At 41.9% G+C, this 19,594-nt stretch overlaps 1 protein-coding gene across 7 annotated transcripts in view; it reads left to right on the top strand.

Moving 5' to 3' along the window:
• PDE1C (phosphodiesterase 1C) overlaps positions 1-19,594 on the top strand; it is a 504,797-nt gene that overhangs the window by 87,184 nt on the left and 398,019 nt on the right. For all 7 annotated transcript variants that reach the window (XR_008296744.1, XM_027075220.2, XM_027075221.2 and 4 more), the window contains exon 2: positions 5,136-5,186. Coding sequence is in view for 6 of the 7 variants with exons in the window: in XM_027075220.2 (XP_026931021.1) it covers positions 5,136-5,186 (51 nt within the window). In the remaining variant the exon portion in view is untranslated. The remainder of the gene's footprint in view (positions 1-5,135; positions 5,187-19,594) is intronic.

The following is a 19,594-nucleotide window of genomic DNA, read 5'->3' on the forward strand; positions in this document are numbered from 1 at the left end:
CCCAGCTGCGTTTATACACCCCCAGGTGCCAGAGCTTTCAAAACAAGGGTGGTAGTATTTTTGGTGCTAGTTTTGGTTACAAAGCAGTGTGCACCTGCCCAGGCCACCACCACAACTGCTTGGACCACCCTCCCTTCCTGTTCTCATGGGCTGGATTGTTTGTAGCTTAGCTGGGACATCAGTGCCACCTTCACTGCCTGGGGTTGGGGTACTCATTGTTCTGAGTTAACTTCCTGTCTCACTTGCCTCCCTCTCTCTGGTCTCCGTGGCAAACCCTTCCTTTAAGATTTGCTTCTGGCCATTTTTTGCGGGGAGGCAGGGGGATATGCAACAGACACACAACAGACATACCACAGACATAGCTTTTGAGGCAATTGATTAAAATCCATACTCCTGTCCCCACTTGCAGGGGTTCTGATTCAGTGTTTCTGGGATGGGACTAAGGAATCTGGATCATCGTCATCATCATTATCATCACGATTTTAAAGTCCATTGCTTAGCTCATCAGGCTGGGATAAACCCAGATTGAAAGGCATAGTTTGCTTCCCTAATTTATTTGTATGTGAAGGCTGAGAGTGAAATCTCTTGTTGCCGTCCACTCAGACTCTAGCCCAGTGCCAAGCTCACGGTTGGTGCACAGTATGCATGTGTTGAAGGTTGGAGGCAATCCTTCTATAAGAAACCTTCGCAATGTGAAGAGTTGCTCACTAATTGGTCCCCATAGTTATGTTTGCAATCTTAACAGTTGCTTTTTTTCTTAAAGCAGAGGTATGTCTCTGTTGAGGATTTTAATGACAAAACAAAAGCATCCTGAAAAGAAGAACTGAAAGGCAGTAATTACTTTTTGAAGGAATTTGAGCCACACCTTCCTCCCTAAAGGTTGCTTTGGTAAAGGTGTATGAAGTTACACCATTTATTAGTACTTCTCAGTTGCTCAGTGGAATCATCTGGGAGCTTAACAGGTATCCATGCTTGGGTCCCATCCCCAAGGCTCTGTTTAATTGGTCTGGGGTATGGCCTAGACATCAGGATTTTTAAAAGTTCCCTAGGTAGTTCTTTTTTTTAATTTTCATTTTTTAGCTTATTTATTTTGACAGAGACAGAGACAGCATGGCGGGGTGGTATAGAGAGAGAGAGAAGGAGAGAGAGAATCCCAAGCAGGCTCTGTGCTGCCAGTGTGGAGCTCAAAGTGGGACTTGAACCCTGAAACTGTGAAATCACGATCTGAGCCGAAACCAATAGCCAGATGCCTAACTGACTGAGCCACTCAGGTGCCCTCCCCCCACCCCCAAATTCCCTGGGCAATTCTAATGTGCGACAAGGGTTGCAAATCCCTGATTTAGAAAGTGTGGAACTCCTTGGAGAGCAGATGGGAGATTCGTTTCTGGACTCTTTATAGGGAATCGTCTGGGACTAGAGATGGAAAGTCCCCTGGATTCTGTGATCCCAAACTCCTCCGGAATCTGAGTCTAAAATGTAATTTATATAAATAGATAAATAGACATACACACACAATATCTAAAATTTTAATGTGTATCAAATAATAGACACCTTGTTCCTACCCCTTTAATAAGAACAGTTTTCCTGATTATAAACATGGTCCATGATTATCATAAACTGTTAGGTTTATGCAGAAAAGTATAAAATAGGTTAAAAGTCATCCCAAATGCTAGGATGCAGAAGAAATAACTGTTAATATATCTAGTGCACATCTTTCCACTCCTTTCTCTGTACCCATATAGACACGTAGCCTAGATATACAAGTCAGCATCATATGTACTGGTCTGTATGTTTTGCCCAACAGTATGATATGGATAGGTTTCCTTAAATCTACATAATTATTTTTATGAGATTTTGCCAAATTCAAGCTCTAATTGCATCTGATAAATGGAACATCTAGTCTGTTGTTAAAGCTTGCTGTATATTTTTAAAAAAATAAAAGGCAAACAGCAGAGGACTCTTCCACTGGCCAAGAAGCCCAGGTGTGTCCCAACAGTCTGTGGAGGCTGCCTGGGCAGTTTGTGGGCTGGGGACAAAGGGCTCAGTGAGCTTGGCCACAACCACTTTTTGTAGTGCTGGTCTCTGTTGAGTTTTAGTTTCATTCAAAACAACTTTTATTTTCATTTGCCTTGTGGACCATGCAGAGAATATAGAAAGCCCAATGCAGATCAGCAAAGAGCTGCCTCCTGAGCATGCAGGAGACAGAACCACCCATAGCGGGCGTCCCAGTGGTGAGCCATTACTGGCCGGTGGACTGGACAGCCGCTCAGTTATTCAGAGAAGCCTACAATCTAAATTTTGTATTTGAAATCTCTTGATTTTTAAATGTAGATGATTGGTTAAAAATTTAAAACATTGTGGGGCCAAACAACACACCTGGGCCTTTTTATTATCCTCTGGAAGCCAGTCTTAGGTTTCTGGTCTACTAAGCCATCTGTGGCAGTGTTATGGATTCCGTCTACTTGATTTAGTTTTTTTTTTTTTAATGTTTATTTATTTTTGAGAGAGAGAGAGAGAAAGAGAGAGACAGAGAGAGGCAGAGAGAGAGAGAGTGTGTGAGCAGGGGAGGGGCAGAGAGAGAAGGACACAACAGAATCTGAAGCAGGCTCTAGGCTCTGAGCTGTCAGCGCAGAGCCTGACGTGGGGCTCGAATTCACAAATGATGAGATCATGACCTGAGCTGAAGTCTGACACTTAACTGACTGAGCCACCCAGGCGCCCCTACTTGATTTAGTTCTGAAAACACTGACCCTATGTGTTATTCTGTGTGGCGCTCACTCTGTGTTCAGAAGACTGAAAATACAAAGGTGCAAAGTTATGATCCTTGTCTTGGGTAGGGTAGGCTGTAGTTGAGAGGAGCTTTTCTCAAAATATGGTCCCCAGGCCAGCTCCTCAGTATCACCTGGGAACTTGTTAGAAATGCAGATTCTCACTGAGTCAGAATTTTTACTTTAACAAACCCTGCAGTCTATTCTAACCAACCTTCCTACTTGTTCTGATGTCTGCTAAAGTTTGCTAACTACTGTCTGGGAAGGGAGTTGGGTGTATGCAGAGATCAATGGGATGGAGAAGCTGTGATGAGCGTCAGGGAAGCTTTTCAGAAATGAATGTCTCCACCTGAATCTTTCAGGATGAGTGTGACTTGGCAGGTGAGGCAGTGGGGAGGGGTGTCCTGGGGAGGGAGGGTGTGTGTAGGGCGTGTTTAGGAATTTTCAGAGTATGTGACTGAAGGATGCTCTGGCAAATAGAGTGAGCTGAGAAGAATAGGTGAGGCCAGGTGTTCGATGACCAGGTCAGGTTAGCTGGATTGTGTCTTGTAAGTGTTGGGACATCGCTGGAGACCTTTAAGTAAGGGAGTGTGGCACTGGGTCTATGTTTAGGAAAATAATCCTGCTGGCATGGTTCAGATTCCTTCTGGGTAGAAACAAGTCTCTTGGTACTCCACTAGCCTAGATCTCGATTCCTGCCTCTCCTGGTCTGACTTGGATCTGGGTCAGCAATTCCCATCCTTGGAAAGGGTGGTGGGGAGAGGAGGTAAAAGCCCTGGAGTGAGGAAACAGCCATCGCTGCAGTGCAAAATTGTGACAGTATTGTCACTGCTCCTCTTCCTTCCCACAGGGAAGATGCTCACTCTCCAAGCTGAACATTTTCGTGGCTGCTGGTGTTCACAGCAATGGAAGTGGTTTTTGTTTTTCTACTTTAAAAGTAGCCCATCAGTTTCTGCAGCAAATATTTTGGGGGAAGAAACCCTTGCTTTGTTTCTTTAAAGAAGGATCTCTGGAGAGGAAACAGTTTGAACTCAAGGCCAGGGAAACTTATGTCAGTACCTAAGGAGGGCTTGCTCCTCTCTGCCTCTCTTAACCTCTTCCTTTTGGAAATGCTGGGGTGTGGGAGGTAACGGAGGCAGGTAATGCCCCCTTCCTGCGTTGTTTTTTTAATAACATCTTGTTTGTCATCCACAAAGAGAGTGAAGACAATGGGCCATGCAAATGACAGGAAAGTAGACTGAGTTTGGATCCATGAACTTTAAAAATCTGTCCACATGTAGTGAATTGTGAAATCTTTACCTTTGTGAGAGGGTGAAAAGAATTTTTTCACTCCTTCCATGCTTTGCAAAATTGATGTAATGTTTATGAAGTAGTTGTTTTCTTTTGTCCCGCTGCTGCAACTTTGCATACATTAATGATTACTTTAGCACCCCTTTTATTCTGCTTGTCTAGTGAGTGTTTTTTTCTAAGCTGAAATGAACAAGTTTTTCCAGTTGATTGCTTTGGGTGTTCTGTTCAAGTTGACCACAACTATTGTGCCCGTTTACTATGAATATATAAAATAAGCAAGCTATAATCCTTATGGGCATTAAAAGTGATATTTAAAGTGAATGAAACTTGTGTTTCCACTTAATGATTGATCTCATTTTTCTTCACAAAGGTGGTGTTCATAAATATAGGGGATATTAATTATGACTCTGTCCACATGACAAATTATTTAGACGCTTATCAGAGGAGGGTAAAGTGTCCTGCTGAGAAGCTTTAAGGGTAAGGTTTTCTAGAGCAGTTCTCTGAAGCATTTTCTTGATCCCCTCTTTTTGAACTCCCTTGTTTGTTAGTGTCTAAAGTTAAATATCTTTCTTAATAAAAACTAACCCTGTTGTTACCTTCTGAAATCCTGTCTTGGCTTTGGCCCTATCCATCTGAGCATAGTGGTTTTATGTTAAGTGGTTGGGGTGCATTTATGTGTTTTAAGACAGCCTGATAAGTGGAAGCTTGAACCAGAAGGACGTACACAGGTTTGGAAGTCAGACATTCATGCCTCTTAATGTGTGGGTGCAAGCCACTTTCCACCTTGAGGCATAGGAAATTACAAATTGCTTAGGTCCTCTCCAGCTTTATTCAAATGCACTTAATCAAAATGATGAAGACATCTGTCCTCATTTAGACATTGAGAGCAGCAATGGAAATATAGACAGAGAATATAGGCAGAGTGAATATAGACAGAGTGAAGTTGCTTTTATTTTCTTACAAAGATCCTCAAACATAGTTTAATGTGAAATCCCCCAAAGGATTAGCTGTAGGTTGGGCATATTCTGTGGACATATGTGCCTTGCTTTTATTGCATTGTCTGCTTTTCTTTTTCAGTTGCAAATGAAGCTGGAGACAAGCCTGCCAGACCACTTGCCCGCTTCTCTCGTGAGTAGATCTTGTTTCACTCCTTTCCTGGGCTCCTTCAGGGGCTTTCTTGCCTGCGCAGTCCACACTTGTAATCCTGCCAGCTGTCAGTAAAACACTGTCGATAATAGAGTAATATAGGAAATGTCTTTAATGGGTTAATATTTCATTTCAGCCCCATCGTGGGTGAGCTATTCATTGCTATTGCCCTTTCAACCCTTAGAGCTGTAGTTTATCAAACTGTGCTTTAGGGTTTTGCTCTTCAAAGTGGGGTCCTGGGAGCAGGAGGATTGGCATTGCCTGGGGACTTTTAGAAATGCAGAGCCCCAGACCCACTGAATCAGTATCTGAATTTAACAAATCCCTACGTGATTTCTGTGCACATTTGAGTTTGAGAACTGTTGCCCTGGGAGTCCTCTCAGAGAGTTCTGCACTCAGGGGCGGGCTTTTTATGACATCAGCCTGAGGAAGAGTATGTAAAATGCTTGTAGTTGCCAAGGTCCACACATGTGTGAAAGCATCGTCACCACCCACAGTGGATTTCTGGACTAGCTCCACTGGCTTTACCTTATTTAGGTGACATTTCGAAGCTTGTGTGAAATTTACCTCACTTAGGTGACATTTTGAAGCTTATGTGAAATTTACCTCACTTAGGTGACATTTTGAAGCTTGTGTGAACATTGTGAAGATAGGTTGAATGCTTTTCCTTGGGCACAGGGATCCCTGTAAGGGCCTTGGAGCTCCCCATCAATTTCACTTGACTCTTTTGTCTGTAGGTCTTGATCATTAGTGGGAGAACGGGAGTCAAAAGCCTCTCAGTGTTTTCTGTGCCAGGGTGATCAGCAAACTATGCGGCAAGTGAATGCTCTCTCTGGAATGAAAACCCAGATTGCAACAAGGGAGCAGAAATACCAGAGGTTGAGCGGGGCTGGGTGGAGATGCTCCCTGAACCAGACAGGCATGGAGTGGAGAAATGGTGGAACAGGAAATCAAAACAGGAGGATTTTTCTTTCCAGCACCAGCACGACTTGCTCGCTTTCACTTAGAGTAATTTCACTGAAACTTTCTGGGCCTCAGTTTTCTCCCTCTGAAAAATAGGGAATCCGTACCCATCTTCTCTCCTTTATAAAAAAGTTACCTTCTTTGGAAGTCATGGCACACAAATTCCCTGTCACGGCCTTATTTCCTAAGGTGGATTGAGTTTTGGGTGTGGATACCGCCATAGTAAGCCTTAATGTGTAGAATCAAAAGTATAATTTTTCTATTTAGAGGGCCTTCTTCTAAATTCTGCCTTCCAGTTCTTTTGGGAAGGCTTCAAAACTTTGGGATTGGTTCCTAGAAATGGCTTTTATAGAACTGTAATAATAGATGATAATGTGAGAGCATTAAGTGCTCACATTTTAGAAGGTGTGTAATAAAACACTCCTTTCTCACTTCCCTCCTACCTGGAACCATTACTTCCCAAAATAAGCATTTCATCCCACGGCTCAATGAGGATGATGAATATGCTTTCAGTCCCTTTGTTTCTTGATCTCCCAAGCAGTAGTCAGGCAAGTTAATAAGCTGAAATGGTAACCCAACCACGCTGGGCACACTGTGCTGCGTGCATCTCCTCGGGAGTCCCCGAAGTTTTGATGCTCATCAGGAGATGTAGGAAGGGGACGGGATGGGGGCCTTTCACCGTGAAGCCAGAATGAAACCTGGAGCAGCTGGTCCCTTCCCAGATAGAAGAGGGTGACTTCACTTGTAAATGGCTTCCACAACTTCTAAGTTGTGTGTCTGGGTTAAAAAGAGGATATGTCACTTGAAAGCTTATTCGTAGGAGGTAAGTGAAGAGATGAAAGAAAAAAATATCCTTTTAGGAAAAAAAGTAATTAGTGACAAACCAATTAAGTTGGGCTGATTCTGTGATTCTGGACCAAAAAAAAAAAAAGGAAAAAAATTTCCTGCCAGTGCATTGTCCTGGAAAAAAAAAATTAGATGGCACATTAGCTACTAAATTTTTTTGTAGCAAATACTAGATGGAAAATATGAGGTGGATTTTAGGAAGAAAAAAATATTTTTAAAGTTTATTTCTTTATTTTTGAGAGAGAGAGAGAGAGAGAGAGAGAGAGAGAGAGAGAGACAGCATGAGTGGGGGAAGGGCAGAGAGAGAGAGAGAGAGAGAGAGAGGGAGAGAGAGAATCCCAAGCAGGCTCCAAGTTGTCAGCACAGAGCGTGACATGGGGCTTGATCCCAAAACCTGAGAAATCATGAGCTGAAATCAAGGGTTGGGTGCTTAACTGCCTGAGCCACCCAGGCACCCCATATATATAGTTTTTGGTGGAGGCTCTGGAGATTGAACAGGGCATAATGAAGAAAAAAATTCTTAAAAAAATTTTTTTTTAAACGTTTATTTATTATTGAGAGACAGAGAGACACAGAGCATGAGCAGGGGAGGGGCACAGAGAGGGAGACACAGAATCCGAAGCAGGCTCCAGGCTCTGAGCTGTCAGCACAGAGCCTGACATGGGGCTTGAACTCACAAACCGCAAGATCATGACCTGAGCCGAAGTTGGACACTTAACCGACTGAGCCACCCAGGTGCCCCAAGAAAAAGATAATTCTTAATGTAGCATTGTCTAATTGAGACTTTACTTACCAAATTGAAAATGATCTTGTGCTCGCTTCGGCAGCACATATACAAATTGAAAATGATCTTGAAGGTGTGATATGGTGTGAATGGAATGTTCACTTTGGGAAGAGTGGAAGGATTTGGTTGACAGACTTTTCTTTGGAGGCCAGAAGATGAAATACTGCGACACTCTAATTTTTGCTCCCACTGAGACACACAGAAAGCCCTGACAGTGTGCACCACCCAGCATGAATTTAGGCTAGATGGGAGTGGGCAATGAGAACATAGGTTGGAGATGCTCTGAAAGCTGGACTCAAGAGGTGGGGTGGTCAGCAGAAAGAGCTCAGGGTGGGAAGGAGGGGAGCTGGTCCACTGGCCTCCCAAGTCATCCCAGGGGTTTCATTCCCTTTGTGGGGTCTCACATTCTGATTCCTTATTCTTCTGGAATATGCTGCTCATTTCTCCAGAGATTTTGCCCATGCTTGAATCAATATACTTTTCTTGGCTTCCCCATATTGCAACAGAGGTGAACTGTGTTGATTATATTAAGAGATCCCAAAAGAGAAGCAGAAGGAAGTAGAGTGTAGAACTCATGAAAACATCTAGCTTTTCCAAGGCCTGGTTTCTGATCATGCTTGACCAGTTGGTTTGCCAGCCTTGCAGGCCTTATTCTGGTCACTTCTGCAATACAACCCATCCCCGGCTTTCTTCTTGGAACCTCTGTCTCTCAGAGGCTGACACCACCACCCAGAACCACTGAACCTTCCTCAAAGAAGTTGATGCCAAAGCCCATGGGTCAAGCTCAGTTCCTGTCACCTTTAGACTGGAGACACTTAATATGCCATGAAATAGCAGTGCTGTGGTTGTGGACTCTGTGGAGTGACTTCTGTGAGTCTCTGGATCCTATCATGGCCCCTTCATCACCCCATCCCCATCATTTTATGCTTAACAGTGGCTTTTGACCTTAATCAGAGCATTTGACTAACAGCCACAGGCATGGAGAGTAACCAGAAGGTCATTCTTCTAGGAATGGAGGTGAGGAAGGAGAAGGAAGGAGACAGGGAGGGGGATGAGATTCCAAAGCAGTGGAGAATATTATCTTTCCCTCCAAAACCTACAGAAAAATGACAGTGTCCAAGAGAATGAGGAACTGAGAGTGACCCTTACTGTAAGGTACTGTATGAGTCCAAGGCATGTTGGCTTTGGACCAACAGATGGTTTAGAATGGCACCCATTATGAGGCTAGCTGTCCTGGGGCTGGAGGTCCTGTGTGTGGGGACTTCCTTCCCATGCATCAGAGCCAGGGTGGGGGTGGGGGCATGAGCCTGTAGAGCACCTCACCTTGGTCCTGCATGCAAAACTCTCTGACAACCAGTGTCTCCATTTTACAAATGAGGACAACAAAGTTGGGAGAAAACACTGAGAATTTCTCACTGATGGAATTCTAGGTCTCCTAACTCCAAATCCTGGCTGTTCCCAGTGCACATTACTTCTTGGTCTAAGGGCTGGGTTTGCCAGCTCTGTAGCTCAGAGACTAGGGGGTCTGCCATCTTGGTAGTGGAGATGCTCAAACTTTAGCTCAGGGCAGGCATCCTAGACCCACACTATAGTGGCCGTCACTACAGTTGGTTCCATCTGGGTTGGGAAGACCTTTTCCTCAAACATCCCTTCCACCAGCTCACTGATATCAGGAATTCCCTCAAATAAGGGAATCACTTGAAGACTTGAAATGCAAATTCTCTCCAGAGTGAGGACACAGGGTTCATTCTTATTATGGTGAAAATGATTGATATCAGACCTTTTAACTTTTTCCCCCAGACACCTGAAAAAATATTCTCAGTGTGTAAACGGAACAAAAGAGAGGCAACCTGGGGTCAAGCCAAGAGGGGTCTTTGTACTAGTCTAAAGAGTGGACCCTGATTATGGGGAAGCCTTTGAAAGGTTTTCACACTTGGCTGGCAACTCAGCCTTCTGTTGGAGATGGAGGTGACCTCTGGGGACCATGGCTGTGCTGTGAAGAGCTGGACCTTCAGGTGAGGAGCTCCTGGGCCTCCCCTTAGGCTGGGGCTCCTGGACTTCTGGGATGAAGTCAGCTGGTTGTGGGACTGGGTCCCCTGCTGGCCCAGACATCTGAGATGCTGGCATGGCTACCCTCCAGTGCCATCCTGGAGAGCTTTTCCCTGGAGATGTCTGTCTTATGTGTATGTCAGTCTTTCCAGTAGACAGTAGGCTCCTGGAGGCCAAGGGCCCCACCTGGTTGAGCTGTGTACTAACCTTGTCTGGTGTAGGAATAACTGCTTGTTGAGTGAAGACAAAGTAAACTAGGACCCTCCAGCTCTGTTCCCCACTTCTCTTCCTCATCCTTACCTCATAAACAGGGGAATGTTATCCCACTGCCAGTACACACACTCCTGAAACCACTCCAGAGCGTGTCCTCAAGGGTCTCCCACACATGAATGTCAAGGTGTTCAGAAGCTATTAAGGGCTCAGGCTCTGGTGTTAGGCCTGGGCTTGGGTTCTCTGTCCCGGAATTCTGAATTGTGTGAATTTGGGCAGGAAACTTACCCCTCTAAGTCACACTTTATGCATTTGGATTCCAGGACGATATTATAACTTACTTCCAGAGTGGTTGTGGTTGATCACATGCCAGGGTGAGTGATAAAATACTTAAAAACATGTGACATGGTCCCCGATCTGTTAGAACAAATATTGGTCATTTGCTCTCTCTCCTCACCCCCCTTCATTCTCTCCTCCCTCCCTCCCTCCCTTCCTTCCTCCCTCCCTCCCTCCCTCCCTCCCTCCCTTCCTTCCTTCCTTCCTTCCTTCCTTCCTTCCTTCCTTCCTTCCTTCCTTCCTTCCTTCTTTTCACATATGTTTATTGAAGACTTCTGTGCCGGGCCCTAGAGGCACACATGAGAGTAAGTTTGTTTTCAGAGAGCTCACAATCTGATCAGACAATGCAGAAGTCAGTGGCTCCAGTGTAGTGTGTAGAAGGAAATGCTAGAGATTGTACAAGGAACTTCATGAATCAGATGGAGAGAACTCATCTGACCTGGGATGGGAGTAGATTCAAGGGAGTCCTCCTGGAGGAGATAAGCATTAGCTGAGGTTTGGGGAGTGAGTGGAGGTTAACAGGTAGACAAGGTAACTTCTAATCTTAAAAAAAAAAGGCTTCAAGGTCCATCCATGGTCATTATACTAAGTGAAACAAGTCATACAGAGAAAGACAAATACGTATGGTCTCACTTACATGTAAAATAATACCCACCCCTGCCCCACCACCAAAAAAACTGAACTTGGAGACAGAGAACAGATTGGTGGTTGCCAGAGGTAGATAGGGGAGGGGATGTGGGGATGGGTGAAATGGGAGAAGGTGGTCAAAAGGTACAAATTTCCAGTTATAAATAAGTCCTGGGGATGTAATGTATAGTGTGGTGATGATAGTTAATAGTACTGTATAGTGTATTTGAAAGTTGTTAAGAGAATAGATCTTAAAAGTTCTTATCACAAGAAAAAAAATTTGTAACTATGGTGACAGATGTTAATTAGACTTTTTGTGGTGGTAAGTTCACAATGTATACAAATAAATCATGTTGTTCACCTGAAACTAAGATGTTATATGTCAATTATATCTTAAAAAAAAACAAAGCAGTACTTTTCAGGGCTGCATGCAGTGTTCAGATATGGCCACAATGTGGCAGCAGCAGCCCAGAATTTGGTGTGCATCTCTACTCTAGGAGACTTTAAAAGAGGCAGGCATTCAGTGCAGTGGACTTTTGTGGACTATCCAGGACATTGGAAGAGTCTGTGCAGAGGGAGGTGTTGGCCCCAAAACTTGTGTAGCCGGGAAACTCCATTCTAGAGTTTTTATTACTTCTCTAATTGAGGAGAGAATAATTTCTCCCCTGAGATGAGCAATGGTTGGAAAGAAAATAGTGGAATAAAAGCAGTAAGGAAATGGAGTCTTATTTGACCTCTTTTGCTTTTGGAGGTAAAAATCCAGATAGTGTTGAAAACAGATTATCCTATTGAAGAGCTGGAGTAATTTGGGTGGATGGATGTTAAAGCAAAGGGAGGGTCACTTGCTATATTTGTATTGGGTATATAATGTGGGTAGGTGAATGATCCCCTTCCTTGGGCAGAGAATGGGCAGGGGCAGATAGGGGTGTACAGTGAGGGTGAGTTCTGTCTGGGGTTGGGATAGAGGGTGAGCCTACACCTATTACATGGTGGTGCCCATTGTGGAACCCCAGGGCACACTGAAAATCCTGTCTAACAGAGTGCTAGAGTCCAGCCAGAGAACTTTTTGAAATTGCTGGCCACAGCCAGGGAGGTCTGTTGCAAGCATTAGGAGCTTGAGTTGGAGTTGGATGGGTTATGGAACCATAATGATGAGAAGAAGGAGGAGATAAAATGGGTGGGAAGAAGGGCCGAGAGATGCCGTGAGCAGTGGGCTGTGGCTGGTGGCTGGGTGTTCAGTGTTTTCAGGAGCATGTACTGTGGATGAGCTAGAGCCGTATAAAAGGCCCAGGACAGGGCAGGACCTGGATCTGGAGATTTTCTGATTTGTCTTAAACAAGTCTATTTCTAAAAAGTTCAGATCGTCTATAGAGCTCCAGGTCTCACCTTAACAGTATCTAAGGACTGAATATCTTCATTTCCCACTTGTTTCAGCAGAAACTGGAATTTTAGCTTCAACAATGCCAGTTCTAAAATTTCTATACATGAAGGGTAGTGATCTAGCTCAGTGGTCCTCAAAGTCGGGTCTCTGAAACTTGTTAGAAGTACAAATACTTGGACCCCTTACCAGATTTGCTGAATTGGAAACACTTGGGGTGGGTCCCAGCAGATGCTAGTGGTGATTCTGATGTATGCCACTTTCAGAACCACTGCTTTAGTTGTGATGGTGGTGGTGAAGGTAGAGGTGGAATCATACAATTAGTATTATTAGTATTATTATTAGTATTTCTCTATAGCCACTTGTAATTAGATATACCTATGACAAAGCAAATGTTAACTGCCCTTCTCAAAGAATAGTCTTTTGTTATTTTAAAATAAGAATAATTTTATTTTTATTAAAATAAAATTTTAATAAAATTTTATTAAATTTTAATAAATTAAAATTTAATGGCTGAAGGTGAGTACCGGGAAGAGAGTCTAAATGTACCCCTACTCAACCCTTGGAATGGCACTGCTCTGCATCATCTCTTGAATCAAATTCTCTTTCTCTTTCTAAAGCCATCTCCTGCCAACTCCTGGCCTTTCCCCCTTCACAACAAGGTCATTATAAGCCCTTTATTTGCTGGTCCACTGGCCTCTTGCTTGCACTTCCCAGTCACGTGTACCGTCATCCTGAAACTGCAGTTTTTGTCATGACATATTACATAGACAGTTACTCCCCAATGTTTGTTCACCCAAGATCCGTCTGCCTGACCACAAAGGGTTCCAGATTGTATCTTACTCCTTTTCTCCATCTCTTTCATCAGATATAGTTATTATCAGCCAAGCAAACCTGTTTGGTTCAGTAAACAGATATATCAACCCATTATCTTACATTTGAACAATTTCAAGTTAGACTAGAACTTAAAAATGATCTAGTCCACCTCACCACCTCATGTAAAATCCAAATCTTCTTTATGGCATCCCTGTCAGGGTGTCATGAGCTGTCTGCAAGAACTGGTCTAATGGGGAAAACTCAGCTTGTCCTGGAAAGGGTTGATGGTTATGGTCATAGTGAAGGCTTGGAGTATAATTGTGTTTGGGGAACTGAGACTCACTTTGATTTTCTCTTTTTGAATGTGTATGATTAGGTCTTTGAATATATCCACTGTATCACTTGGTCCCCAATATGTTGGCCATTGGTTCACCAGTGGACTCTCTGATGATGCTATAAGTAGCTTCCAGGAGCTTGTGGATGGTATGTAGCCCACATGTCAGCTGGAGGCTCCTGGCCCATTGAGATCTAGGTAAATAGGCCCAAATTGCTATTGTGTGCCCTTTGGAAGTTCAGAGTGCTCCTTCATGTTTCTGTGAATACCTGGGATGACCTACTGTTTTCCTTGACCTGATTTCCTACCTCTGTTGATTGTTTCCTTCTATATGCTCTGGCTGTCTTATCTGCTCTGACATAGACTCAGATGTGGAACAAAGCCCCTTCTCTTCTTTTGGAGTAACCAAAGGCTGTTGGTCAAAGCAGAACTTGACCAAAGATGAGAGATCCACGAGAGAGATTACAATATGCCATTACATGCAGACAATTATAATTCACAGTCCTGTTCTCAACAGCCCTTTCATCCATCCCACCACTGATGATTTTTTTTAAAGACCACTTTGCCCATGTAGCTCCTGGCCTTCCACCCCTTAGTCCTTCTCCCTACCCTCCTCCTTTCTTTGCCCGTATTTCCATTTCTCTCTTAGGAATTGAAAGGCCCTCCTCCCAGTTTCTCACACAGAGTAGCTTGATCATCACATTAATTACATTGGTATTTGCTGACACTTTTGCCTTCAGCATTTCATCTCTACTCCTTTTGACTTTTTTTTTCCCCTTCATGCAGACTAATTTCTTTTTCCATAGGGAGAATTGTAATCCAGCTTGATGAGATAATAGCAAATATTTACTTCTTACTACATGTGTATAGGTTTACACGATTTAAAAATCTTATTAGAAATTTTTTGTGTGCAATGCAACCTCAGGGAGGGCAAGGAAGACATGGGTTGGCTATTGCATGCCAAGCACCTCCTCCTTTCCGCTCTCAATGTATGCTCCTTTGAATAAAGTTAGGGTGAAGTTTCTGGTTTCAGCAAAAGGTGGACTAGGGTAGCCTGAAACCCCTCCATTTTTATAAGCATGTAGAGATGCTGAGTAAAATATTTTTAAAAATACTTTAAAGTGCATAGTTAAACTTGTAATAAAGAAAGGGAACTCTGCAGGTGTAAATGAAGGAGGAATTTAATATTAGTACAGCAAGCTGTACACATGCCTGCTGATTCTGAAGCTATGCTGTGTGGCGGTGATGTTGCCAAGCCCATGGGATCTAGTAGTGTATATGTTGACATCCACATGGGGTAAGGATTTCAGGCCTTGGGCAGAATGGGGAGTTGGATCTGAGACTTTTGCCTGACCTGGGGCTCTTAAAACTTAGATGAAATGGATCATTTCCTTGAGAAACACAAGCCCACTACAATTCGCCAGTTGTGAAATAGCCAACAGCTTTATAACTATTAAGAAAATTGAATTAGTAATTAAAAATTCCCCCAAAGAAATCTCCACACCCAGTTAGTTTAACTGGAAAGTTCTACCAAATTTTTAAAGAAAAATTAACAGCAATTCTACATATTCCCTTCCAGAAAATAGGGAGGAGGAAATATTTCCCAATTCATTTTATGAAGTTAGTGTTACTCTGATACCAAAACCAGAGAAAAACTATAGATCAATATCCTTATGAATGTAGATATAAAAGTTTAAACAAAATATTAACAAAATGATTCAACAATATAAAAAGAATTGTACATCATGCCTAGTGGGGTTGATTCTCTTTCATCATTGAAAATTAATGTAATTCACCATACTAACAGGCTAAAGAGGAAAAAATCACATGATCATATCAATTGATGTCAAAAAAGCATTTGATGACGTTAAACAGTCATGATAAAAGCTCTTAGGGAAAGAGGAATATACGGGAATGTCCTCAATTTGATAAAGAACATCTACTACAAACCTACAGCTAACATTATTCTAAGACTGATACTTTCCCCCTAAAATTGGGAACAAGATGAGGATATCTACTCACATCCTTTTATCAACATTGTGTTGAAAGTTCTAAGACTGATACTTTCCCCCTAAAATTGGGAACAAGATGAGGATATCTACTCACATCCATTTATCAACATTGTAGCCAGTGCAATAAGGGAAGAAAATGAAATAAAATGCATACAGTTCAGAAAAGAAGAAATCAAATTGTCTCTGTTTGCAGAAGGCATGATTGTTTATCCAGAAAATTGTCAAGAATCTATTAAAAGCCTTCTAGAACTAATAAGTGAATTCAGCAAGCTTATAAGATATGAGATAAACATAAAGTAATCAAAATTAAAAATAAAGTAGTATTTTCAATTGCTCAAAAAAAGTGAAATGTATAGGTATAAATCTAACAAAACATGTAAATGAGACTTACACATGGAAAACTACAATGGTGATGAAGTGTCAAAGAAAATCTAAATAAATGGAAAGATAGACTGTATTCATGGACTGGAAGAGTCAACATAGTGAAGATGTCAATCCTCCCTAAATTGATATACAAATTTAACATGATTCCTATGAAAATCCCAAGGAGAGTTTCTGTAGATATAGACAAGATCGTTTTACAATTTATATGGAAATCTCAAAGGAACTAGAGTAGCTAAAACAATTTTGGAAAAGAAGAATGAGGTGCAAGGAATCAGTCTATTCAATTTCAAGCTTAAAGTATACTTACAGTAATAAAGACTAGGCGGTACTGGTAAAAGGATAGATTCATAGGTCAATGGAACAGAATAGAGAAGCCAGAAATAGATTCACACAAATATGCCCAACTGATTTTTGACAAAGGCATAAAAACAATTTAATAGAGCTAAGATAGCCTTTTCAACAAATGGTGCCAGTATATTTGGACATTCATAGGCAAAAATACAAACCTCAACCTAAGTCTCAAACTTTATACAAAAATTCACTCAAAGTGGGTTATGGACTTAAAGATAAAACCTTATGCTATGAAACTTTTAGAAAAAAAAAAAAAGAAACAGAAAAAAGTCACGGGATTATAAGGGTTGGCAAGAAAGACTTGGAACTAAGAGTATGATCCATAAAAGGAAAACATTGATAAATTGGACTTCACTAACACTAGAAACCTTTGTTCTGCAAAAGACCCTGTTAAGATGTTGAAGAGACAGGCTAGAAAGTGGGAGAAAATATTTGCAAATAATTATGCTATCTAACAGAGTTCTAGTATTATATAAAGAATTCTCAAAACTCAAAAGTAAAAAAGAAAACAAGCCATTCAGAGTATGGCCAAAAGACAGAAAGAGACATTTTACCAAAGCAGATACATAGATGATAAGTAAGTACTTGAAAAGATGTGCAACTTGATTGGCCATTAGGGAAATGCAAATTAAAACCACAGTGAGACACAACTACCAGAATAAAAAAATAGTGACCACATCAAATCCCGCAAGGATGCAGAGAACCAGCATCATTCATACATTGCTGGTGGCAAGCCACTTTTAAAAAGTTTGGCTGTTTTTTCTTAAAAAGTAAACAATGCAACTACCACATGACCCAAGAATTACACTTCTGGGCATTTTTTCCAGAGACACAAAGACACAAAAACCTGTACATGTGACACCTCACACCTGTTAGGATGGCTAGTGTAAAAGAAAAAAAATAAAAGAAAACCCAAAAATATTGGCAAGGATATGGAGAGATTGGAACCTGGTGGGAATGTGAAGTCGTGTAGCCGCTATGGAAAACAGTTTGGTAGTTCCTCAAAAACTCAAAAATAGAATTACTGTTTGATCCAGCAATTCTGCTTCTGGGTGTGTACCCCAAAGGACTGGGTAAAGAACTGGGGTGTTATTCACAGTACCGCAGAGGTGGAATCAGCCCAGGTGGATGAATGGATGAACCAAATATCTACAGAAGAAAATGTACATACAGTAGAATGTTATTCAGCCTTAAAAAGGAGGGAAATTCTGGCACAAGCTACAACATGGATGCATCTTGAGCCATTATGCTAAGTGCAATAAGCCAGTCACAGAAAGATAAGTCCTGTATGATTCTACTTACTTGAGGTACTTAAGAGTAGCCAAATTTACAGAGACAGAAAGTAGCATCATGCTTACCAGGGGCTGAGAGGAGGGGACAGTTAGTTTCATGGGGACACAGCTCAGTTATGCAAGATGAGAAGAGTTTTGGGGGTGAAGGGGGATGGCGGTTGCACAACAACTTGAATGTATTTAATGCCACTGAACTTAGTTACACATAAAAATGGTTAAGATGGTAAATTTCATATTATGTATATTTCACTACAATTAAAAAAAAACACCTGATGCGAATAGTTATAGAAGTTTAATTCATAATAGCCACAGATTGGAAACAACCTAGATTTATTTATCCAGTGTGTGGTTAAACAAACTATAGGGTGTTCGTACCATGGAATACTGCTCAGCAATAAAAAGAACAAGCTACTGATGCAACAACACACATGAATCTCCAGAGAATTATGCTGCATGAAAAAGCCAATCCCAAAAGGTTATACATATACTGTATGATTCCATGTACACAACATTATCTAAAAGAAAAAATTCTAGAAATGGAGAACAGATCAGTGGTTGTCAGGAGTTAGGAGGGAGTGGGCTGGGAGGAAAGTGGTGTGGCTATAGATGGATAACCTGAAGGACCTTTGCCATGGCAATGTTCTGCCTCAGTGTCCACATCCTGGTTATGATGTTGTACTATAGTGTTACAAAATGTTACTATTGGGGGAAACTGGGTATATGGGATCTTTGTATTATCTCTTACAAGTGCATGTGAATTTATAATTTTCTCAGAGTAAAATGTTAAAAAAAACCCCACACACCAGAAGATGATTTTCCATAGCCTATAAGTCAGAATCCTTGGCATATGACATAAGGCCCTTCAAATTCTGGCCCAAGATGACCTCTCCTCTAATGATCTAATTCATTATTTCAGCCTCAGAAAAATGAAATTAGTTGCCCTCCCATGCTGTTTTACTCTTCCATGCCTTTGTACATGTGGTTGTGCCTGAAATGTTCTATCCCTCTTATCACCAAGCCAACCCATTCATCTCTCAAAACTCTGGTCATAGGCCACCTTTTCTGTAAAGCCTAGCCTGACCCCTGGGACAAAATTATCACTCCCTTTGTTTGGTATCAGTATATTTCTACATAGTTGTATTATTACTTGCATCATACTGTATTATAAACATCTCTTTCACGACTATCTCCCTACTAGATTTTTGAGTTCCTTGAAAACAGAAACTGTGCCTTGCTCGTCAGTACATAGTAAATGTTCAGTAAATGTTTGTTCAATTAGGCTGAAAGCAGAGTGAATAGAAATATTCCAGATCTGTAACAATTCCAAACAAGGTGATAAAGTCACTTACCACTTGGACAATTCTTAGAGATTCATACTCAATTAACTTGCTTGAAAGAATTCAGATGTATTTTATCTTAGGAGACTCCCCTGACTTACCAGTCACAACTTCCCATGATACCTTCTTTTCAACAAATATTTATGGCGTGCCTATTGTGTGCCACACACTACGTTCCATCCCTCTGCCTTCCCCCAACTGACAGGCAGGTAGACTAAGGAGGTGTAGTGGTTCCTGCCATGGTGTGGATTAGGTCTTGGCTGAGCCTTGGGTTGAAACCCAGGCTGGACACATCCGGTTTTGTAGGCTGTAATATGTGCACCTTCAGTGTTCATCAGCCTGCAGATTAAACTATGAACAACTCCCCTGTAGTTATGAAATCATGGGAGAAATTACCATGTTCAGAGCTGCACTTCTGGGAACCTATGAAAGAATTGCCTAGTTTCCAGGTCAGTAAACTTTATGAAGCCAGGTTCCCTAGTCCAATAGGGCAAGATAGGAAGAGAGGTCAAGGTGTGAAGCCATTTGCTAAGAAACTGAAGAAAACCCATGCATGATACAATTGAAGCACATGGAAGGAAGAAAAGACTGAGAAGTTTATTGAAGTTCCTTAGTGTGATTTCTACAGCCTCAGAAGCAGGTATCTTCGACATATGTGAATAACTTTGAAA

This window comes from Acinonyx jubatus, chromosome A2 (assembly GCF_027475565.1).
Source record: "Acinonyx jubatus isolate Ajub_Pintada_27869175 chromosome A2, VMU_Ajub_asm_v1.0, whole genome shotgun sequence".
NCBI lineage: Eukaryota > Metazoa > Chordata > Mammalia > Carnivora > Felidae > Acinonyx > Acinonyx jubatus.